Below are 22,363 nucleotides of genomic sequence, written 5' to 3'. Positions count from 1 at the left end.
TCAAGCAGACTGTAACCTTATTTATATAAGCGTCACTTGGGTGTAATGTTAACAAAATTCCGCTTTTTAGGAGTAGATTCACCTTAAGGCACTTAATGACCATGATTGTCAAAGTCATCTGCTTGTCATTCTTGTCAAATGGCGTCACGTCATACACACATGTCATCTAACAAACGTCAGAGTTTGTTTTGCTCGGTTATGGATGAAATTTTTTTATGAAATGCCACGTATTTTTTAGGGAAAAACTAGCGAATTTAGGTGAAAATGGGAAATTCCGAGAGCGTAGAGGTACCCGGCGGAGGTACCGAGGGATACCACATTCTTAAGGTATGAAAAAATGTGGTTATTTCATTTTATCAGTCTAGAAAGTGTCCTCTAGGAAATTATTGCTTAAATATTAATAAATGCATAGAATTACAACCTTTATGGGTCATTTTCTCAGTTTTACAGGGTTTTTTTAATGCCTCTCTAGTCTATACTCCTTATTAAACCGAATAAAACATTTATAGTACATTATTAAATTGAATCAATGCTATTATTTGCTAAGATAACACCCATATTCCTTTAGAGTTAATATGAACATTATATTAAAATATAACTTAATAATAAACTAGGTTCAACCAGACTCTCCCGGGGCCAAAGCAGGCCTGCAACCATTTTTCGACTTTATCATCTCAATAAATGGTGTACGCCTGGACAAAGACGATGGGCGACTAAAAGACATTTTAAAGGCTGGAGTTGGTGAGTTCACCAGCAACAATCCCTAATTCTCTTCTATAAATTAAGAAAATTCCAGGCAAATCCTTACCGGTTGCCCTCTACAGCTGGAAAACCCAAACTGTCCGTAGTGTGATGGTCCAACCGAGTGACTCTTGGGGTGGACAAGGTTTATTGGGGATCAGTATAAAGTTTTGCTCCTTCGAAACTACTAAGGACAATGTGTGGCATATTTTGGAGGTGCAGCCAAATTCTCCAGCAGATTTAGCTGGTAATTACCATTAGAGACATCATGGGGGATCCTTAATTTGAAATGATTCTTTTATTTTTAAGGTTTAAAGGCTTTTTCTGACTATATAGTCGGTTCCGACTCAATTCTGCATGAAAGTGATGACTTGTACAATCTCATAGAAAACCACGATGGAAACCCATTGAAATTGTATGTGTATAATTGTGACAGTGATAACTGTAGGGAGGTCACTATCACTCCTAATTCTCGATGGGGTGGAGAAGGTTTATTAGGTAAGCTGAATGCAACATTAACCATTTTGAATTCAATTTTTATTATGTAACCTATTTTGTTGGATATTATGTCACTATCTCAGTAAATATCAATTTAGAAAATAGTATCTCATATGCAAAGGCCTTTGACTGTGTGCCACATAAAATATTATCTGACAGGTGTCAAAGGGTTCTAGTTTTTCTTTATAAATCTTAGTTCAATTTTGACATATTGCCCTATAATTTGAGTCATGCCCACAGATCTCATTATATTTATTTATTTAATATATCAACGGGCTTTGGCCCAATATTACAAAAAAATATAAGAATAATAATTGGATGATTAAACTAACCTAACCCAACATACAATTAAAACTTAGAATATAAAGATTACCTATAACTTTGAACAATCAGTTCAGAGAAAAAAAAAAAAAAAGAAAAAGACAATACTTATAGTTAACACAAAGGAACAATTACCATCACAATTCACAACACCTTATAGTTCTAGTTTAAGACAGCATTATCAATTAATAAGATTTAATTTCTTAATGAACCCTGTGCGCCCCTCAAAGCAATCAATTACATCAGAATACTGATTAGCCAGCCTAACAGTCCTTGCCAGAAAAGAATTGTGACCATAATTTGTGCGGTGTGTTTGGCTGTAAAAAGAAGTAACTTGCCTTGTTGACCTAGGTGGAACATAAAGACCTATTTTATTAAGAAGTGCAGGCCAAAAGCTTTGAGAGTGAAGGATGTTGTAAAATACTTTCAAATCTTTATGTCTACGATGAGTTTCAAGACTTCTCAAATTCAATGAGGCTTCCATTTGCTGATAGTCCAACTCATCCTGATAATTTATAGGTACTCCATTTTGCTTAAAGGCAATATATCTTAAGAATTTATGTTGTACACTTTCAATCTTATGAATATGATTATTATAGTATGGAGACCAAACACAGGAACTGAATTCTAGATGAGGACGCACAAGTGCACAATAGAGCAAACAAATAGATGAAATATTATAAAAGTCCCTTGAGCACCTCTTGATAAATCCAAGCATCTGCAGAGATTTGGTAACTGCCCCCGAAATGTGCGGAATATAACTTAAAGGGCTATCCAGTGTCACACCTAAATCCTTAATATGAGAGACAGATTTCAATATGGTGTTACCAACAAAATAGAAGTGGTTTACGGGGTCTCAATTTCTTTTAAAGGACATTGAGTAACACTTTCCAGCATTTAGATCCATACCATTTGTTGTACACCAATCAACAAGCCCATCCAAATCCGATTGGAGTCTGAAACAGTCCTCCAGAGATGAGACTTTAAGGAAGAATTTTAAATCATCTGCAAAAAGAAAAAAGAAGCTGTACTGAAAGCATGTTGATATATCATTAATGTAGAGGTTAAATAACAAAGGCCCTAATTGGGATCCTTGTGGGACACCAGACAGCACCAAAATCTCCCGAGACTCAAAGCCTAGAACTCTAACGAGCTGCGTTCGACCCACCAGGTAGGACTCAAGCCATTTCAGCAGTGGATCCCCAATCCCTGATCTTTTCAACTTAAAGATCAAAAGCCTGTGATTAACCCTGTCGAAAGCCATGGAGAAGTCGGTATACAAAGAGTGCACTTGATACCCCCTCTCCAAGGACTCAGACAGAAAATCAGTAAAGGATAGAATATTCAGTTCCGTAGAACGTCCTGCAATAAAACCAAATTGTTCATCTAATAATTGGCCCTAAAGAAAAGATGTAAGGACAACACAAACAAACTTTTCAAACAATTTAGGAATTGTACTAAGAATACTGATTGGTCTATAATTCTGAACCTGCGAGCCGTCTCCAGCTTTAGGGATAGGTGTGATAAAACTGGTCTTCCAGTAGTCTGGAAAAATACCGGAAGTTAAAGACAAGTTGAAAATAATAAATAGAGGTCTCGCCAATAAAAAACTACACTGCCTTAGAAAAACCGGTGGTAAACCATCAGGTCCAGGACCCTTAGTCACATCCAGTCTGGACAGTTCGGTGTAGATAACTGAAATTGATATTTTAAGACTAGAGAGTTGAAAATGGTTAGAAGTCAAATCTTGAGGAATAATGCAATGTTTGTCCGTGTACATTTCTGAAAAATATTCTGCAAATAAGTTCACAATGCCCTCACCTGAAGAGCAGGTAGTACCATTGTAAGAAATCACACTGGGAATTGCAGAGCTGCCCTTTCTGGAGCGCACAAAGTTTCTCAAGCTGCTATTCAAGGAAAGCTCTGTAGCATAAATATAATCATCATAACACTGTCTTTTTAAGGATTTACATCTAGCCCTAATATTACAAAACTTAACGTAATCAGAGTTCAATTTTGTGTTCATATATTGCTTATGCAATTTTTTCTTTTCAACAATCATAGTTTTAAGTTCTGTTGAAAACCAAATCGGAAATTTTTTAGTTGAATATTTTTTCAAAGGAACATAAAGATCAATGCACAAATAAATTATTTCATAAAAAATATTAATCATTTCATTAACAGATCTGTTTAAGAATAAAACGTCCCAATTAAAGCTTGAAAGAAAGGTTGAAACCAAATTAAAATCCACTGAGCTAAAGTCTCTATAAAAACCCTTCCCAATAACTCACCACTCCTAGCCCGAGTCACTGCAAGAGTAAAAGATAAGGGTGGGTGGTACCTCTTAGGTATTACGATAGCTGCCTCAGCCAAGGAAATGTCTAGATTCTGGTCCTCACTGAAGATCAGGTCCAGCATACAGTTGGTTACATTTCTAATAGTATTGACCTGGTATAAGTTGTGATAAGAGCACATAACTGAGACTTTGTTGGGTGATGCAGGTTGCACAGCAGTGCCAACAGAACTGAGTCCTTTGACAGACCAGGCAGCATGAGTCAAGTTAAAATCACCAAGAATGCATAGCCTACAATGGGGAAGATCATCACATAGCTTGTCCAGAGATTCACTAAATGCAACATAACACTCTAGAGCTGCCCTGGGAGGAAAATATCCAGTGCCCACAATAACTTGTTGCTCCCCTGAGCCCACCAAGACAAACAGATGTTCCATATGAGGGTCAGACTCAAGCAATGAACTTCTGATAGTTTTATGGATACCTATAAGTACGCCACTACCTCTTGAGTAAACACTAGTCTCAGTAGATCTGTCCTTTCTATAAATATTGTAATCATATAAATGCAACTCGTTGTCAGAGAAGTTGTTGGTTAACCAGGTCTCATTCAATACAATTATACCATATTGGGAGTAAGAAGCATTCATCAGGAGAAAGTCCAATTTGGTTCTGAGGCCCCTAACATTTTGAAAATAAACTAGAAAATCATCGGAAGATCCAGCTAATTTTTTGATGTAATTTTGGGTACATCATTAACATATTTAATGGTCAGATTTTGTTCACCATTTTGTTGTCGGGTCTTTAATTCATTTTTTAAATTGTTTAGGTATTGACGCTGTTGAGAGGTTAAATCATTGTCAATAAAAACCTTCAGAGACCTGTCCAAATGTCTTCTGCTTCTCAAAACTCTTCGAACATCCTCAGCACTGTGTAAAGTGACTCTTACTGATCTAAAACCATTTTTGTTTCTCTTGCCTATACGACTGACACTTTTCACCTGGGTTTCAGAACCTACTAAATTTGAACTAAGAGAATTAACAGTATTCTGGTCTTCTTGTACGCCTTTTTCAGGAAAATTAAAAATCATTATATTGCATGATCTTTTCTGTAGGCTTGACCTAAGTCGTGAATTTGAATTCACAGGTATAACTGTTAACGCGATTTTCTATTCACTGTGAATATAACCTGTGAACGTGAATTCACGATTGAGCGCCGGTTGGCGAGTTTGCTTATCGTGCAGTTTAATATCATGGCAGTGAATTCGTATAATAATAAGAAAAGTATTACTATTCTGTGTTTATTGTGTTAAGGATAGTTCATACCCAGATACAAATATTAAGGGGGCCTAAAGTAAATAAAAATTGAAGACAATATCATTGACAATGACAACAATGATTCATTGTTGTCACATTTGAAAAAATATATATTTTCATAGACATTTTTAAAGCTAATATCACGATGTCTTAATAAGAAATAATTGTCTTTAAAACTTTAAAATAATGATAAAAACAAACATATTTTAATATTCGACCTTCCGCAGAAATAGATAAATTAAAATATTCTATCATAATAAAAATCCAGTAAAAAGAAACTAATTAAGCATGACAATATAAAATATAATATATGTACAATAAAAATAATTTATAAAAAATAATAATTGTTCTCTCGTTTTTCCCCACAAACGAGAGAGACGGATAGACGATGGGAGTCAGATAGTCTGTTTAACGATGGCTAATCGCTGATGAATAAATTACTTCTTTCGGTTTTTCAAATTTCAACGCGCATTCGTTAGTCTGAATGTGAACGCGCCTTTCTCATTCACATTTTGACATTTCACAGTTTATTTTTAAGTTGTCATCAAGTCGTGAATGTGATTTTTTATTCACAGTGAATGATTCACAGGTAGTGAAATTTTGCTCAACCCTACTTTTCTGTCGTTTCTGTCATTTCATTCAGAACATCACTACAAGGCTGAGACTGTTGAGAAATTCCAGGTTGGATAGTTGATTGATTTCCTGTACCATCCTTGAGCAAATTAAGATCTGTTTTGATATGATCAAGGGCCAAATCAAAGTTATGCTTCATCTCCTTTAGGCTATCCTTGAGTTCTCTAAACTCGTTAACAAGTTCAAGTACTAGATGGATTTTGGTTTTCACCTCAGCTACCTCACTCTCCAAGGCAGAAACACGGGTAGAAAGATTAAAGACTTCTTTAAGCTTAGGTGTACATTTCTTACACATATATGGCATTACTTGATTAGATAATGTCAATGTTCTAATCTCGGTTGAGGTAACCTCAGAGCATTTTTTGCACATAACATTTTTGCAATAGTCGCATGGAAAGCCAAAGATATCCTGAGAGTTTTTTGGTTCCTTAAAGATACAACTTGTTTTGCACTTGAAACATGCGCCAGACATTGTGAGGTTAGAATAAACACACTAATCACACTTCAGGAAACACAAGAAATGCACTTAAAAACCAACTCTACTCAATTAGATAATCTTATTATCAGTCCATTTGAGCAGTATACAGGGTGTCTCACGACGAATAGACGCGATCGATATCTCGGAAACAAATTTTTCAGAAAATTTGAAAATTTGTCAACCTGGCACAGTCAGTGAGGGCTACACAACTAAAATATTTTGACGGTTGTGACGTTTCCGGTTAAACCGGAAGTAGATGTCAACTTCGTTATTTTAAATGGAACACCCTGTATATTTTTACATTTTTGGCTTTCACATGAAATTCTAGGTATATTTTATGTATAATGTCCTATACCTAAGTGTAACCGTTTTTGACATATTTTGAATTTCATGTCAAAAATTTATGTTTATAAGCCCTAACATAATTACCGATTACTCCCTTTTAGTAGCCTTTATTTATTGGTTAGTTTTGATTTTGTTTTAAAGGAAGGACCGCTTTAAAAGACTGTTTTAATATTTTGCTAAAAAAAAAGATACAGGGAGGTCAAAGATTAACATTAAAAATTAAAATGAAAAAATCATTTAGTCAATTTTTTTAAATGGAAACCCCCTATTGTTATAATTTTTTCATAAAGATAATTAAAAATAAGGTTAACTTTATATAAGGTTATCTAGTCCAAAAATTGGTAGTTTCCGAAATATTGGCAGTTTAAATTTGGCCTTATATTGAAAGCCGCATAGTAACACGGCTCAAGGATTGTGGATTAATTGGCCATAACGGTTGTCATAGTAACTGCTAGAAGCGGCAGTAAGACAATGCATTATAACAGAAATGTACACTTTTTAATAATTAAATTACACATTAAATTACACTTTTACGAAGAAAACTTAAATAGCAAGTCACTTATAAATTTAATGCATATTACGTTTAAATTTTTAATTCTGTATCAATTTTTACAGGAGAAGGATATTTAAATATTCTAGAAGGCTTAGATGCAGAGTACTTAATGAATTTACCCTTGGCAGAACACCAAAACATTTATTAAAAAATTTTTACCAATATGATGGTGCACCACCACACAAAACCTTTCCTGTAATGAGATTCTTAGATGCATCATGTAATGACAATGGATTGCTAATAATGGACCTATTTTGTGGCCTCCTCGTTTTCCGGATTTAACTGCTCTAGATTATTTTATTTGGGGAAGATCAAAGAATATTGTTTATTTCAATCCATTAACAACGCAGCAGGATTGTATGGAAAGGGTTAGACAAGCATTTGAAAGTTTATCTCCAGAGTCAATTAGAGCGGCAACCTATGACCAGCTAATTCGCAGATGTGAAAAATGTTTAGAAGTTCAAGAAGGAAATTTTGAGCATTTGTTAAAATACCTTGTTACTCTGGCAAAATTTGTAAAATTTTCTATTATTTGCATAATAGCTCAACATGATGGTTTCTGTTTTTCTGGGAATCCATCGGCAAATATTTGGCATGTTCTCGGTAAAAATTTGTTACATTCTCCATAGATAATAAACAAATTTAAATAATCTTCGTGTGTATAATTTAATCGCCCTGGCATATAAGTTTTTAAAATATTACGAAATTACAAGCAATACTGACATTTCTGTTATATTCTAATATCTTACTGCCGCTTCTAGCGGTTACTATGACAACCGTCATGGCCAACTAATCAGCAATCCTTGAGCCATGTTACTATGCGGCTTTTAATATTATGCCAAATTTAAACTGCCAATATTTCGGAAACTACCAATTTTTGGACTAGATAACCTTATATAAAATTAACCTTATTTTTAATTATCTTTATGAAAAAATTATAAAAATAGGGGGTTTCCATTTAAAAAAATTGACTTTTAATGATTTTTTCAGTTTAATTTTTAATGCTAATTTTTCACCTCCCTGTATCTTTTTTTTAGCCAAATATTAAAACAGTCTCTTAAAGCGATCCTTCCTTTAAAATAAAATCAAAACTAACCAATAAATAAAGGCTACTAAAAGGGAGTAATCGGTAATTATGTTAGGGCTTATAAACATAATTTTTCAGATGAAATTCAAAATATGTCAAAAACGGTCACACTTAGGTATAGGACATTATACATAAAATATACCTAGAATTTCATGTGGAAGCCAAAAATGTAAAAATATACAGGGTGTTCCATTTAAAATAACGAAGTTGACATCTACTTCCGGTTTAACCGGAAACGTCACAACCGTCAAAATATTTTAGCTGTGTGGCCCCCATCGACTGTGCCATGTTGCCAAATTTTCAAAATTTTTGCCACATTTGTTTCCGAGATATGGATCGCGTCTATTCGTCGTGAGACACCCTGTATAGCAATAAATTTGGAAATAATACACAAAAAAATCCAATTTAATTGGGAGCAAAATGTAAACAAACAACACAGGTTGGTAGGTTCTGAACAAAAAAAGATACTTTTTCTCTTTATTATAGAAAGATACTTTTTCTCTTAATCTCATTAATTTAGCATTTAACTTAAATAATAAAATAATAATAAATATAGACGTAATCCCCAACAAAATAGGTAACTAATTATAAATTCGTTACAACAATATTTATGTTACATACATAACAGGTTGTGGTATCGGCTACGGGTACCTACATAGGATACCTTTAAGTACCTTGCCACCACCATCCACAGCAGAGACGCCCAAAGTACCAACAGTAACCAGCACTGTTACCACCCCAACGGTGCCATCTACTGTATCAACCGTGAGTGCCCCACAAGACATTTCTCATTTAGTGGATAGCGCCGCTACTTTAAAACTAACCGAAGTGGTGGAACAATCGACTCAACCCCAACCAATGACAATGCCAAATGTACCACCCTCAGTGTCTTTACCGCAATTAACAACCCCTCAACCCAAACCGGACGTAATGCCTCAATTGAGCGGTCCACCACCACCCTCCGCTCCTCCTACAGTCCAACCCAATGTAACTTTACCGCATTTCACCATGCCCAATATACCGTTACAAACCAACGTGACTTTACCGCAATTCCCCCTAAACCCGATGGTTTCGCCTCCGGTGTCTCCAAATTTCCAGCCTCAGTCGGTCCCACAGATTCCCATGTACAACCCCAATAGTTTCCCCACAACGAATCAGATGGTGCCGCCGTATCCAAATGTGAGTTCTATGCCGAGTAACGTGATGATCACTCAGCCGACTCAGTTGATTTACGATCCGACTATTGCAGCACGGTCTGCGCAGCAGTTGTTGAGTGGAAATACTCAGCAGGGCACTTAAGCCAGTTATTTGGTAATTTATAAGATGCCCGGGGCCAGTTTTATTAACGTGGATGCGTGGAATAAACACTACTTGCTAATATAGCTAATTAATTTTACATTCTGTACTTTTATTGTTATTTAAGTTTGTGATATTTATAGGGAAATACGTTTATTTGTGCGACTGTACATAAACAATGCGTATATTTGTAATATATTAGTGTCAGAGATAACTGTTGCAGTAATTACTATAATTGATTTTAAGTTCCCGCGTCTTGTATTTAGGCTAGCCGCATCAGTGTTGCCAGGTCTCATGATTTATCATGAGATCTCATGATTTTGACTTACATCTCATGATATCATGATTTTGTCTAAAAATCTCATGATTTAAAAAAAAAAAAAGATTTAAAATCGTAACTCAGAATATTAGTCGTAAAAATAAAAATAACCTAAAACTACAACTAAATGTACACATATAAATATCATAAAGCCTTAAATAATATCCGCACAGCCCTATATAAACGGGAAATACTGACGAGTATGGAGATTCCCCGAGATTCTCGGATATTTCTACGGGCTATATTTTTCACGAAGTTTTATGCATTTGCTCGTGTATTTGGTATTGTAAAGCATTATTTGTGAGTTAAAAATAATTAAAAAATATGAGTGACAGTGATTCTAGTAGTTCTAGTAGTAGTACATCCAAGAGTATATCTCTTCCAGGACCTAGCAAGAAAAGAAAGGTTTATAAGCAAAATTTTAAAAAGGAATGGAAAAATATACCGGGTTTGCAATGGATCGAGAACAGCAGAAAGGGGACAGGCTTTGCCTGGTAGGTATTTATGATGTTTTAAGTTAAGGTACTTTCTGTAAAAATAAGTGCAATTTGGATTTATTGAGTACAAAATCTAAATTCACTTATAATAATGTTAAATTGAGAATTAAATGATAATATGAGTTACTGAATCGTAACTAATTAAAATTTGCTTTAATGCGGATATATATAATTTAAGGCGAACAAAACTTTTATTTTAATGGAGGTAAACTTTTTTTTTTTAAATTTAAGGTGCGATTACTGTAAATGTGATGTTAAGGTATCTGCAGGGAAAACCCAACTAGTAAAACATTCTGAGACTGAAAAGCATGTTAAAGCTTTGCAGAGAGCATCAATGGGCAAGCAAAGTCAAGTAAAAATAAGTCAAATGTTTGCAGAAAGTTCTAAAAAAATAAGCATTGAAGAAAAAGCGAAAGAAGGAATTATAAGAACTGCGGGGTTTCTAGCCGAACATAATCTCCCTATGAATTTGATGGAGCATTTCATCGATTATCTCAATGCTGTAGGCACTGATTCAGATATTGTCAAACAAATGAAATGTAAACGAACAAAGATGTCAAGAGTTTTACAAAAAGTTACAGGCTTGTCTCAAGAATCTTGGCTACTTGGCCTAATGAGGGATAATAAATTTAGCATTATCATAGATGAGTCTACTGATAACTCGTGCACCAAACATTTATGTTTAGTTGTAAGAATGTGCATTAATTTTGACATTAAAGACAACTTTTTGGCGTTAATCCCAGTAGTAGAGACCACAGGGGCTGCACTTTATGAAATTTTAATCAACTTCCTTACCGAAAATGGTGTTCCATATAAGTCAAACTTTATTGGCTTTGCTTCAGATGGAGCGAGCAACATGGTTGGCGTTAATAATTCTGTGGTCAGTCGATTGCGAGAAAATATTCCAGGTATATTCATAATGAAATGCATATGCCATAGCTTTCATTTGTGTGCATCATATGCATGCCACAAGTTGCCTGAGGAAGTGGAACAATTTGCGAGAGAAGTAAGCTATACGCTAATAAAATAAATGTATACTTAATTAAAAAATATAATTTTTTACAGGTATATAACTATTTTTCAAATAGTCCGAAGAGAGTGGAAGAATATAAGGAATTCCAGGAATTTGCAAATGTCTCAATATCGAAGATTTTACATCCTAGCCAGACACGTTGGTTATCTCTGGAATGCGTGGTTAAAAGGCTTCTTAATCAATATAAAGCTTTGAGGTTGTATTTCGTAGATCAGGCGTCTCTTAAAATCAGTCAAGCAAATATTATTTTAGAAAAACTAAACACGCCCGAAAATAAATTATACTTATCATTTTTATCGCATGTACTACCTATTTTTAATAGCTTAAACAAATTAATGCAAAGCGAATCGCCCAAAATTCACGTTATTTATAAAGAGGTTGCTAGAACAGTTAAAACAATTTTAGATTATTATATTAAGGACGAATATCTAAATGCCAACATTGAAAATATAGATTTTAAAGACCCTAGACTTTTTTTAAATTTAAATGACATGTACTTTTCTGCCCACATAAACTCTGCCGATCTGGAGAAAAACCGACTCGACATGGTAAAATTAAGATGTCTAGACTTTTATATTGAGAGTGTGGAGCAAATATTGTCAAGATTTCCACTTAAAAACTCTGTGTTTCAGAAATTAGAATTTCTAGATCCTGAGGTAGTTAAATCAAGAAAAATCAGGTCTATAAGTAATGTTTCTATGTTGTTTCAAAATTTAATTCCTGCTGATATGCAAGTTATTGACAATGAATGGTTGTTACTTAGAAATTATGAAATTAATTTTACCTGGAAAGGTATTTGCGATTTTTGGGGTAAAATTGCTAAGATTAAATGTGTGGAAAATACAGAATCCCGGTTTCCCAATTTAAGTAATTTTGTGTTTAATTTATTAACTTTGCCGCATTCCAGTGCTAACGTAGAGAGGGTGTTTAGTCAGATAAATTTAAACAAAACAAAACAAAACAGAGAAATCGGTTGAAAACTCCTATGATAGCTGCTATACTGCACACCAAAAGTTTAGTGGGCAGAGAAAACCGTATTTGTTCAAATTTTCCAATAGGAAAAGATTTGCTTAAAAAATTAAATAAACAAATTTATGATTCCGATGAGTCAGAATAAAATAACGGATATTTCGGATTTTTGTTTTTCAGTTATTTACTTTAAGATTATGTACGTTTGTTTACTTTAACATATAATTTTATGTTTTTATTTAAATTTGTTAATAAAAAAGTAGATATTTTGGTACTTGTATCTTTATTTCATCAAAAAAATATTTTAATAAAAATAATGTATGTTTTTTTTTAAATAAGGCTTAAAACGCCATCTCATGATTTTTTTTCCAAAACTCATGATTTTTGGTTACATTTTTCATGATTTCATTTTATTTCACCTGGCAACACTGCTCATTGGGTCCTCGGCAAATCAGATAGCGGGTGGATGAGGTCGGAGGTATTTTTCGAGTATGTGGCTAACGACCTAAATAAATGGTTGGAGAACGAAGGGATTCAGAGACCGGTATTATTTTTAGTAGACGGGCATAAATCCCATATGTCTGTGGAACTTAGTAGATTTTGCCATGAAAATTGAATAATATTGTATGCTTTGCCGCCAAATGCAACGCACTTACTACAGCCTGCGGACGTCGCGGTTTTTAAGCCTTTAAAGGATTATTGGCGGGAAGAGGTGAGAAAATGGCAGGCTGAAAATGAAAATCGTGTGGTTACAAAGACTGAGTTTTGGCCCATATTTGAAAAAGCCCTTCAGAATCCTAATATGTCAAATAATATGAAACAGGGCTTTAAGGCATGTGGTTTGTACCAGTAGTTTAATCCAGACACAGTAAATTATAAAAAGTGTGTGCAAAATGTTCTGGAGAACTTATTAAGCGAAACAACGCAGGTTGAGGAAACAGTATCGGAAGCAGATATCATAAGCACCGAAAAAGTTATTTTAAAGCTGAAACCGAAGCTATCTGAACTAGAATTTTGCACGGATACAATTTTAACCCTTATAAAAACACTTATTCCTACTAACATAAGTGAAGGTAATGACGTTTCTTTTTTTACTCCAGAAGAGATTCAGAAAATGAACGTTATTTTTACTGATGATGCAGCTACACCTAGCAGTGAAGCAGCACATCAAGAAGAGACTTTAAACCTTCAAAACCCTCAAGTTGTAATACTACAAAATGTACTTCTCAATCCAGGTCAAACAAATCAAAATACTCACATAGAACCACAATAGAACCAAATGTTTGTTCTTATGAAAATATAGAAAAGAAAAATATCTTAGAAATACTGGATGATTATGAATTTAAAGATTTAATGCCGAGTATTGTGTTTGAAGATGTTGATATTTCAGAATCAGATATATTTACTAATGGAAGAAATGACTAAGAAATAAAGGAAGCACATGAGACCAATCTAAAAGAAAATAAATTGGAAGACACCTCAGAGAACATCAAAACTGACGAAGATGAAGAAAATAAAAATCCAAATAAGAAAATAAAGTTTCAAAAAAAAATCAAACCTGATGCAACAGAACAAGCTAACCCTGTAAAAGGACTTATGGAAATAAATCACAATCTGATTGAGAAAAAAATCACTTCATCCAAAATAAATGACAAATGTCCAGAGGAGAAAAAAAATAATCAGGATAGCAAAGAGAAAAACTGCACACCTTTGAAAAATGAAAAAAATTAAACTTTAAATTCAGTTGTAGTGGCTAAGTCGGCTAGCAGGAGCAGCTCTTCATTTGAAAAACATCTTGCATATCCACAACCTATTAGCAAAATAAATAAGAAACGTCAACGGGAGAAAATACCCTCCGCAATTTCTTCTGGAGCCTGGAGAAAGTATTATGAAGGAAAATTAAAGGAAAAAGAGGAGAAAGAGAATGCGAAAAAGAAAAGGAAAATAGCAACCGTACAAAAAAAAACAAAGTAAAACAAAAAATAACAGTGCAGGTAACCAAGATAAAGATAAGGTAGAAGAGTCATCTACCGTACATAAAAAAAGCAAACATGTGGAGAATGCGAAGACGAACTTGATAGTGATACCGAAATCGAAGGTGAAAAGAATGTTGGCTGTGATTTATGTAGTCGCTGGTATCACTTGGAGTGCACAAAGTTGTCAGGACTCTCCTATGATGAAGTATCTAACTTGGACTGTGATGATGACTAAAACACGTACGTTAGTGAAGTACTTAGTTTTTAGTTTCGTGATTTTAGACACTAGTTACCAAAGAATACCTATAACGCTTTTTTTGCTCAAGTTTTTTTTATTTGTTGTTTTGATTGATACTACGTGGAGAAAATTTTTGTTTTTTTACCCCAATAAAATATTTTTATTTTATTTAATAGCCTTTTATATAATTACCCATGATTTAAATTTTTTAATAATAAAACAAACAAAAATAAGTAGGTTTTAAAACTGCAACATTAAATTTGCACTTAAATTCTAGTAATCCTTTGATAATACGGGACTGTAAAGAATCAGCCAATAAGAAGGTGTCCGACTAGTGGCAACTACCCGGCCGACCATTGGCAAAGACTGTCCGACTACTAACAAAACAGCATTTTTTTTACTTAAGTAAATACCAAAAATATTAATTAAATTTATGGACAAAACTGATATATTTAACCTTATCCCAAATAACCAAATTATTCATGTCAAAAGACTTTGGTTCTATCAAACCTATCAACATTTTTTTATTCATGATTTAAATTTAGTTTTCTCTAAATTGTCCGTAAACCACTGGCTCATTGATCCTATATTTCGAAAAACTATATACACGTCCAATCAAATTACCCAGACAATATTGGGACAAAACTTCAAATCTGCATCTTATCTGAAGTTTTTGAATTATGAACATTGTAAAATTCAAAAAAGAATGCCTTTCTCAAAATCTGATTATTATTCGTAACGATAAAAGGGAACAAAAAATCAGCGATTACGCGCAAACATTTTTAAATTCTTAAAGTATAAAACGCATATTTAGGATATTTTATCAATATTTTTTAAATCTTGAACTAAATGTTCCTACAGTTGGCACCCCTGGCTATTACTAGTGATATTAAACAATGAGTTGTATGTCACCTCCTGTCAAGCTTAAGGGCCAATTCACAAATACGCAACTGCGAAGCGGAATAAAATTTGTTATTTATGAATTAAATGTAAAATAGGGTTAAATTAAATGAAAATTGATTTTCTGAAAGAAACATTCAGCAAATTATTTTATCAAACTCCAAAATTTTCGGGAAAATAATAAAACTTTCTTTGTGCTAGCATTTTCCTAGAGTTGGTAACTCTGGTTGTTGCTAATGACGTTTGACAAGCGGTTGTCTGTCACTTCTTGTCAAATATGCAACTGCGAAGCGGAATAAAATGTATGATTTTGAATCAAAAGTAAGATAGTGTTAATGTATTCAGCAAATTATTTAAAGAGACTCACAAAATAGTGACATTTTCTTAGTCTCTGCAACCCCTGTGCTAGTGACATTATTTATCAATCGATTGTCCGTCACCTTCCGTCAAGTATAAAGGCGAATCTACAAGTACGCAACTGCGACGCATTGTAAAATTTGTAACTCTTTGAATATAAAATAAATTAGTGTTGAATTAAAACAATAATTGTTTCTCTTAACCGTATACTTATCAAATTGCGAAAAACAACTCCAAAACTTTTTTTGAAATTTCCTTAGTGTTGGCAACTCTGTTTGAATCTAGTGACATTTAGCAACCGATTGTCTGTCAATATGGTTTGTCATAAGTATAACATAACCTATAAAGTGCCTTTTTCTTAAGTTTGTTTTTATTTACAACTTTTTCATTTAAAACTATAAACTCACTTAATATAGCGAAAAAACCACAATGAATAAAGAGGATATTGCCTACGCGGATGATCGAGACAGATTAATCATCCGTAACTCCATAAAATACCTTCATAACCTCACTTTTATGGACCCCCTAAATGTACCAACACTAAAATCCCTCTACAGGTAATGTTCCCCAATTAATCACGCAATTCTTTAAATTAGTCCATTTTAGAACAAACTGTAGACTAATGGAACTGCGAAGACACATGTTCTTACCAGAAAAGAAATCTTACGAGAGGTGCGAGAGGTGTTTCATGAACTTTTCAGAGGGTGACACCACAAACATTGAAATTCAACCAGTAAAGTTGACTGCTTTCGCCAAAAAGTTAATTAATAAAGTCAAGACGAAAGGGACAAACAGTTTAACACCTTATCAGAAGATTTATTATAAGAAACTGTTCAGGGAGCACATTACCGAGGTTAAAAGGCAAAATAAGTTGGTATGTTTGTCCTATATGATTTTTAGTAGTTATTATGGGGTATTGGGAAGAAAATTGTATGTTTTGGTTATTTTTAAAGACAGTTTTAGGAAACCATTTTACTTCCTTTGAGATATCTGATATTACAGTTAAAATTTAGGATCAAAGCATGATTGTTTTTCATTTGGATTAAATTCCAGTTTATAATCCTGTTGAATTTAAGCACTTTTATCATTTATTCATAGATTAGGTATAGGAATTGTAATAATCACTCGACTTTCTTTGAATTTTGCATCCATTCTTTTCATTGCTAACATTTACATTGAGGGAAGTTTTGTATAACATTCTTTAAGAGAGAAACAAACTTTGTGTAACAGAAGCTTTAGATTAAATTTGCTATAACTTTTTACATAATTAAAGTATAATATTGATTTTTATCTCATTTCATGGAGGAATTTACTCTTTGGTTATCATTCTTTGACCTCCACTAGATGACAGTAAAAGAATGTGAACAATTTTAATTTTCTAGGTGATAACTTGTAGCTTTTGTAAGAAACCAAGTGAAGTGCTCTTGGACAAACCTAAACTGCCAAAAGTGGCACAAACCCCCCAAGAACAACCTAAAAAAAAGAAAAAGAAAAAAAAGAAAAAAGACAAACTATGCGGCCTAAATGAAAGTGTTGTATTTGTATCATCCACAAAAGCCCCAAGACCCAAAAAACCGACCAACGAGAACTCCGATACTGTACCATCAATGTCACCCTCAAAACTGAACCAAACAGTGTCGATGAGCAACATTAGGGCCTTACAACCTGCAGGAAGTTTGAAGCGAAAAGGGAAAAAGCAGAAACAAAACTTGAAAGTGTCAAAGAAGAAACCTGCTTTGGCCCCAAAACAGTTACAGCCATCGACCTCTATCTCGAAAGCGAAAGACCGATTAAAACAGAAAAGTCTGAATACTTTGAGTGAATTATTGAAAAACGGTGGTGCTGAGAAAAAACAGTCAAAGTTAAAGCAATTTTTAGATAGTTTGTAAGAGTTTTGTAAATAATAAACCTTCAAAAAGATTTTATGTTTTAATTTTCCTCTGTCTTTACAATTATCCCTACATCCCAATCCTCTGACAATAAGTTTTATATGGTGTTTCTAGGCAGCCTCAGCTCATTTTTAAAGGTAGGAGTTACCAAAGTTTACAGAAATAAAGTGTTTGATTCTGTAAACTTTGGAGGTACTAAAGCTTCCTTAAAGGATATTTGAAGAAATTGATTTGTGTACGGCAGTATTTATAACTTTAGCTAGTGGTGCAATAAAAAGTAAAGTTTATTCATGCCTACGAAAAAAAAATGCTTACAATCGTCACAAGTAGATAAATACATATTAAAAAAATATTTCACTTACAAATTATTAAAGTTTTACATTGCAAATTAAAATCCTTATATTAAAAAAATAACACCCAAGATACAATCTCACAAATACTAAATAAAATAATCACAATTTACAAACAGTTAACATTCTGGAGACCCCAATTTCAATTTCCTAAAACCTATTTTTGTGTCATTTTCATCAATTTTCACAGTTGAGCTTGTAGATACTCATCAAAGCTATAGAAGGCTCTATCAGCAAGTAATTTTTTTACTGAGGCAGCAAAAAGTTTTTCATTTAGAGCTTTAATATTATTAAGAAGTTTATTAAAAAAGCTTGGGGCATAATAAGTAGTTGAGATACGAGATTTATTGAGTCTTAGAAAGTGCATTTCCAGGAAATCTACTTGTCGAGTGCTGTGAGTATGAATTTCTGATCTCTGGGTATATTTATGTAAATTATTTTTTGTATATATTAGACATTCAAAGATATACCGTGATGGAAGTGTAAGAATTTTAAGTTTTTTGAAAGAGTCTCTCACATCGTCCCTTGACAACCTCAGAGCTTTTCTCTGCAGTTTAAAGATTCTCCTAGCTTGAGGTGCTTGACCCCAAGCCAAGAGACCATAATTTGCAGGTGGACTGTATTAGCGCATGGTAAACCATTAACAAAACATCCTTATTTACTGTGCCTTTTAAGCGTTTTAAAAGAAATATTTGTTTTGCCAATTTATTTGCAATGAACTCCACTTGCTTATCAAATATCATAGTAGGATCTAAGTGAACACCCAAGAATCTCACCCCATCCGAACTCTCAACATTGGTACCCTCTGTATTTCTCAAAGAGAATAGGACTTCCTCCGTTTTGTTGACATTTAGTCTATTTGCACTGAACCACTTGCCCAAATCTGACTTCACCTCCACCAGCAACAGCTCCAGTTCTTGCAAACTAGTACTCCTGCAAACAGCAGCAGCCTAGACTCAATTGACCTGTCGATATCATTGACATAAATAATAAAGAGAAGTGGCCCCAAAATAGAACCCTGTGGCACACCATGAGTTATTTTGCATTCTTTAGAATGCAAGAAAAAATATTATTGAAGGTATCGAATGCCTCACTTAGGTCTAAAAGTGTCTCAAAAACTTGACCAGATACAATTGTGAAAATTTGCTTAAATATTCTCTGGAATATTTAATTGGACACGTTTTTCAGCGTTTTTGAAAATTAGCTATGGATTATGAAAAAAAAAATTTTTTGGAAAAATAATTTTTTTTTCTTGAAATTTGTCAAAATGTCCATAACTCAAAAACTTGACCAGATAAAATTGTAAAAATTTGTTTAAATATTCTCTGGAATATTTAATTGGACACGTTTTTCAGCGTTTTTGAAAATTAGCTATGGATTATGAAAAAAAAAATTTTTTTGGAAAAATAATTTTTTTTTCTTGAAATTTGTCAAAATGTCCATAACTCAAAAACTTGACCAGATAAAATTGTAAAAATTTGTTTAAATATTCTCTGGAATATTTGATTGGACACGTCTTTTAGCGTTTTTTTAAATTGGCACAGAATTTTGAGAAAAATTTTTTTTTTTGGAAAAATTAATTTTTTTTCTTGAAATTTGTCAAAATGTTCATAACTCAAAAACTTGACCAGATAAAATTGTGAAAATTTATATAAATATTCTCTGGAATATTTGATTGGACACGTCTTTCAACGTTTTTTTTAAATTGGCACAGAATTTTGAGAAAAATTTTTTTTTTTGGAAAAATTAATTTTTTTTCTTGAAATTCTCTAAAATATTTTATTGGACACGTCTTTAAGCGTTTTTGAAAATTAGCTATGGATTTTGAGTTTTTGGAAAAATAATTTTTTTTCCTTGAAATTTGTCAAAATGCCATAACTCAAAAACTTGACCAGATAAAATTGTAAAAATTTGTTTAAATATTCTCTGGAATATTTGATTGGATACGTCTTTCAGCGTTTTTCAAAATTAGCTATGGATTTTGAGAAAAAAAATTTTTTTGGAAAATAATTTTTTTTTCTTGAAATTTGTCAAAATGTCCATAACTCAAAAACTTGACCAGATAAAATTCTGAAAATTTGTGTAAATATTCTCTGGAATATTTGATTGGACACGTCTTTTAGCGTTTTTGAAAATTAGCTATGGATTTTGAGAAAAAAAAAATTTTTTGGAAAAATAATTTTTTTTTTCTAGAAATTTGTCAAAATGTCCATAACTCAAGAACTTGACCAGATAAAATTGTGAAAATTTGTGTAAATATTCTCTGGAATATTTGATTGGACACCTCTTTCAGCGTTTTTGAAAATTGGCTATGGATTTTGAGAAATAAAATTTTTTTGGAAAAATAATTTTTTTTTCTTGAAATTTGTCAAAATGTCCATAACTCAAAAACTAGACCAGATAAAATTGTGAAAATTTGTGTAAATATTCTCTGGAATATTTGATTGGACACCTCTTTCAGCGTTTTTGAAAATTAGCTATGGATTTTGAGAAAAAAATTTTTTTTGGAGAAATATTTTTTTTTTCATGAAATTTGTCAAATATCTATAATTTAAAAACTTGACCAGATAAAATTGTAAAAATTTGTTTAAATATTCTCTGGAATATTTTATTGGACACGTCTTTTAGCGTTTTTGAAAATTAGCTATGGATTTTGAGAAAACAATTTTTTTTTGGAAAAATAATTTTTTTTTCTTGAAATTTGTCAAAATGTCCATAACTCAAAAACTTGACCAGATAAAATTGTAAAAATTTGTCCAAATATTCTTTAGACAATTTAATTGGACACATATTTCAGCGTTTCTCAAACTATATACAGAAATTTGAGAAAAACATTTTATTAGGAAAAATTTTTTTTTTCTTAAAATTTCTCAAATGTCCATGACTCAAAAGCTTCATCAAATGCCGTAATAAAAGTTAATCCAAATATTCTCTAGACTCACTGAATTATTTTACTGTGATAAATTATATTTTAAGAGTATTGTATATATCCATCTATTGCCTAATGTCACTTACCTAAAAAAATCATTCTGTACATATGTTCATTTTTTCATCATTTTTTTTGACCTAAGACCAATATATTTTATTCGCCCTGAAGATGCAAATATATTTTGCAAAACGTCGGCAAATTTAAATAGGCTTGGACTTTTATTTTATTGATCCCTAAATCCAACAATATTCCAAGCGGATCATTAAATTAATAAAAAGATATTCTCAATTTACAATTTAACTATTTCAGCGTTCTTCAAACCATATAAAGGATTTTGAAGAAACTTTAATAAAATATATATTTTTTTGGAATGTTTCAAAATATCGATAACTCAAAAACCTGATTAGACCCAGTTTTCAAAAATTTGTCCAAATATTCCCCGGACAATTTAACTGGACACATATTTTAGCGTTTAATTTTTTTTTATTGAATTATTTATTTTTTTACTACATATTCTCAAAATCTTCAAGTGCTTTTAAGCACTATATAAAATTTTAATTTATTTCCAGGCACTTAAAATATTTTTAATCTTATATAATTCAGTGTTGGTCTTTAAGTTTTAATTCCGATCGTCAACTGCCTGGAAGAAATCATTAACTACCTAGAAGAACTTTATTAATTAGTCCAGGCAATAAAAACAAATCACCAAAAAGAGACTTTATTTATCTACTTTATTAAAGAATTAATTAAAGTCATTTATAAATAAAAGAGGGCCTAAATTGCTATCAGAGGTGACCGAATACCTACTTCATGAACAAAACTCTACCAATATCAACTTTCACCCTGTGACCTTTTCCTGTGACATATGAAAATAAAAACTTGAAAGAATTAGTTGAAAGGCCAAATTTACCCAATTTTTCAAGCAATGATCAACTTTATCAAACGCTTTTTCACAATCTATGAAAATTACACACATTTATTTGTTTTTTAGAATTTAGGCCTCAGCAGCAGTTTGAGAGACATAAGACACATAAATTTGTAATTGGAGACCTATCTGGTAGGAAACGATGAATTATAAAAAATTGTATAAAATAGATTCAAAAGTGTTGGCACGAGTATTTAATAAACTCATAGAACTATAATTTTTTATAACCAAACTTAAAAATTGGTAAAGGACGCTCTGTATGTATTGGTTTTAAGGGCTAAATTAAATTACATGTTAAGTAGTCTATAAACAGACCTCGAGAAAATATAAAAATCCCATTAAAACATTTGTCATTTTTTATCAAATACACTATTATAACGCGTAGGTGTCGATTTTTTGGCAAACCATAATTCATAAATAGAT

General features: G+C 32.5%; 3 protein-coding genes across 3 annotated transcripts; all 3 read left to right on the top strand.

The window, feature by feature from the left end:
• Positions 1 to 159: 159 nt before the first annotated feature.
• On the top strand, positions 160 to 9,772 carry LOC126734981 (Golgi reassembly-stacking protein 2). Its single transcript, XM_050438842.1, has 5 exons — positions 160 to 327; positions 615 to 741; positions 797 to 988; positions 1,051 to 1,239; positions 8,891 to 9,772. The coding sequence occupies exons 1-5, from the start codon at positions 265 to 267 to the stop codon at positions 9,559 to 9,561; spliced, it is 1,242 nt and encodes a 413-aa protein (XP_050294799.1). The 5' UTR covers positions 160 to 264; the 3' UTR covers positions 9,562 to 9,772.
• A 264-nt stretch (positions 9,773 to 10,036) lies between these two features.
• Positions 10,037 to 12,384, top strand: LOC126735139 (uncharacterized). Its single transcript, XM_050439071.1, has 3 exons — positions 10,037 to 10,371; positions 10,606 to 11,380; positions 11,440 to 12,384. The coding sequence occupies exons 1-3, from the start codon at positions 10,202 to 10,204 to the stop codon at positions 12,382 to 12,384; spliced, it is 1,890 nt and encodes a 629-aa protein (XP_050295028.1). The 5' UTR covers positions 10,037 to 10,201.
• Positions 12,385 to 16,161: 3,777 nt separating this feature from the next.
• LOC126735196 (uncharacterized) lies at positions 16,162 to 17,767 on the top strand. The gene is made up of 3 exons (XM_050439148.1): positions 16,162 to 16,404; positions 16,454 to 16,721; positions 17,230 to 17,767. The coding sequence occupies exons 1-3, from the start codon at positions 16,277 to 16,279 to the stop codon at positions 17,734 to 17,736; spliced, it is 903 nt and encodes a 300-aa protein (XP_050295105.1). The 5' UTR covers positions 16,162 to 16,276; the 3' UTR covers positions 17,737 to 17,767.
• Positions 17,768 to 22,363: the final 4,596 nt, after the last annotated feature.

Source organism: Anthonomus grandis, chromosome 4 (assembly GCF_022605725.1).
Source record: "Anthonomus grandis grandis chromosome 4, icAntGran1.3, whole genome shotgun sequence".
Lineage (NCBI taxonomy): Eukaryota > Metazoa > Arthropoda > Insecta > Coleoptera > Curculionidae > Anthonomus > Anthonomus grandis.
This window is presented reverse-complemented; position numbering and strand designations above follow the sequence as displayed.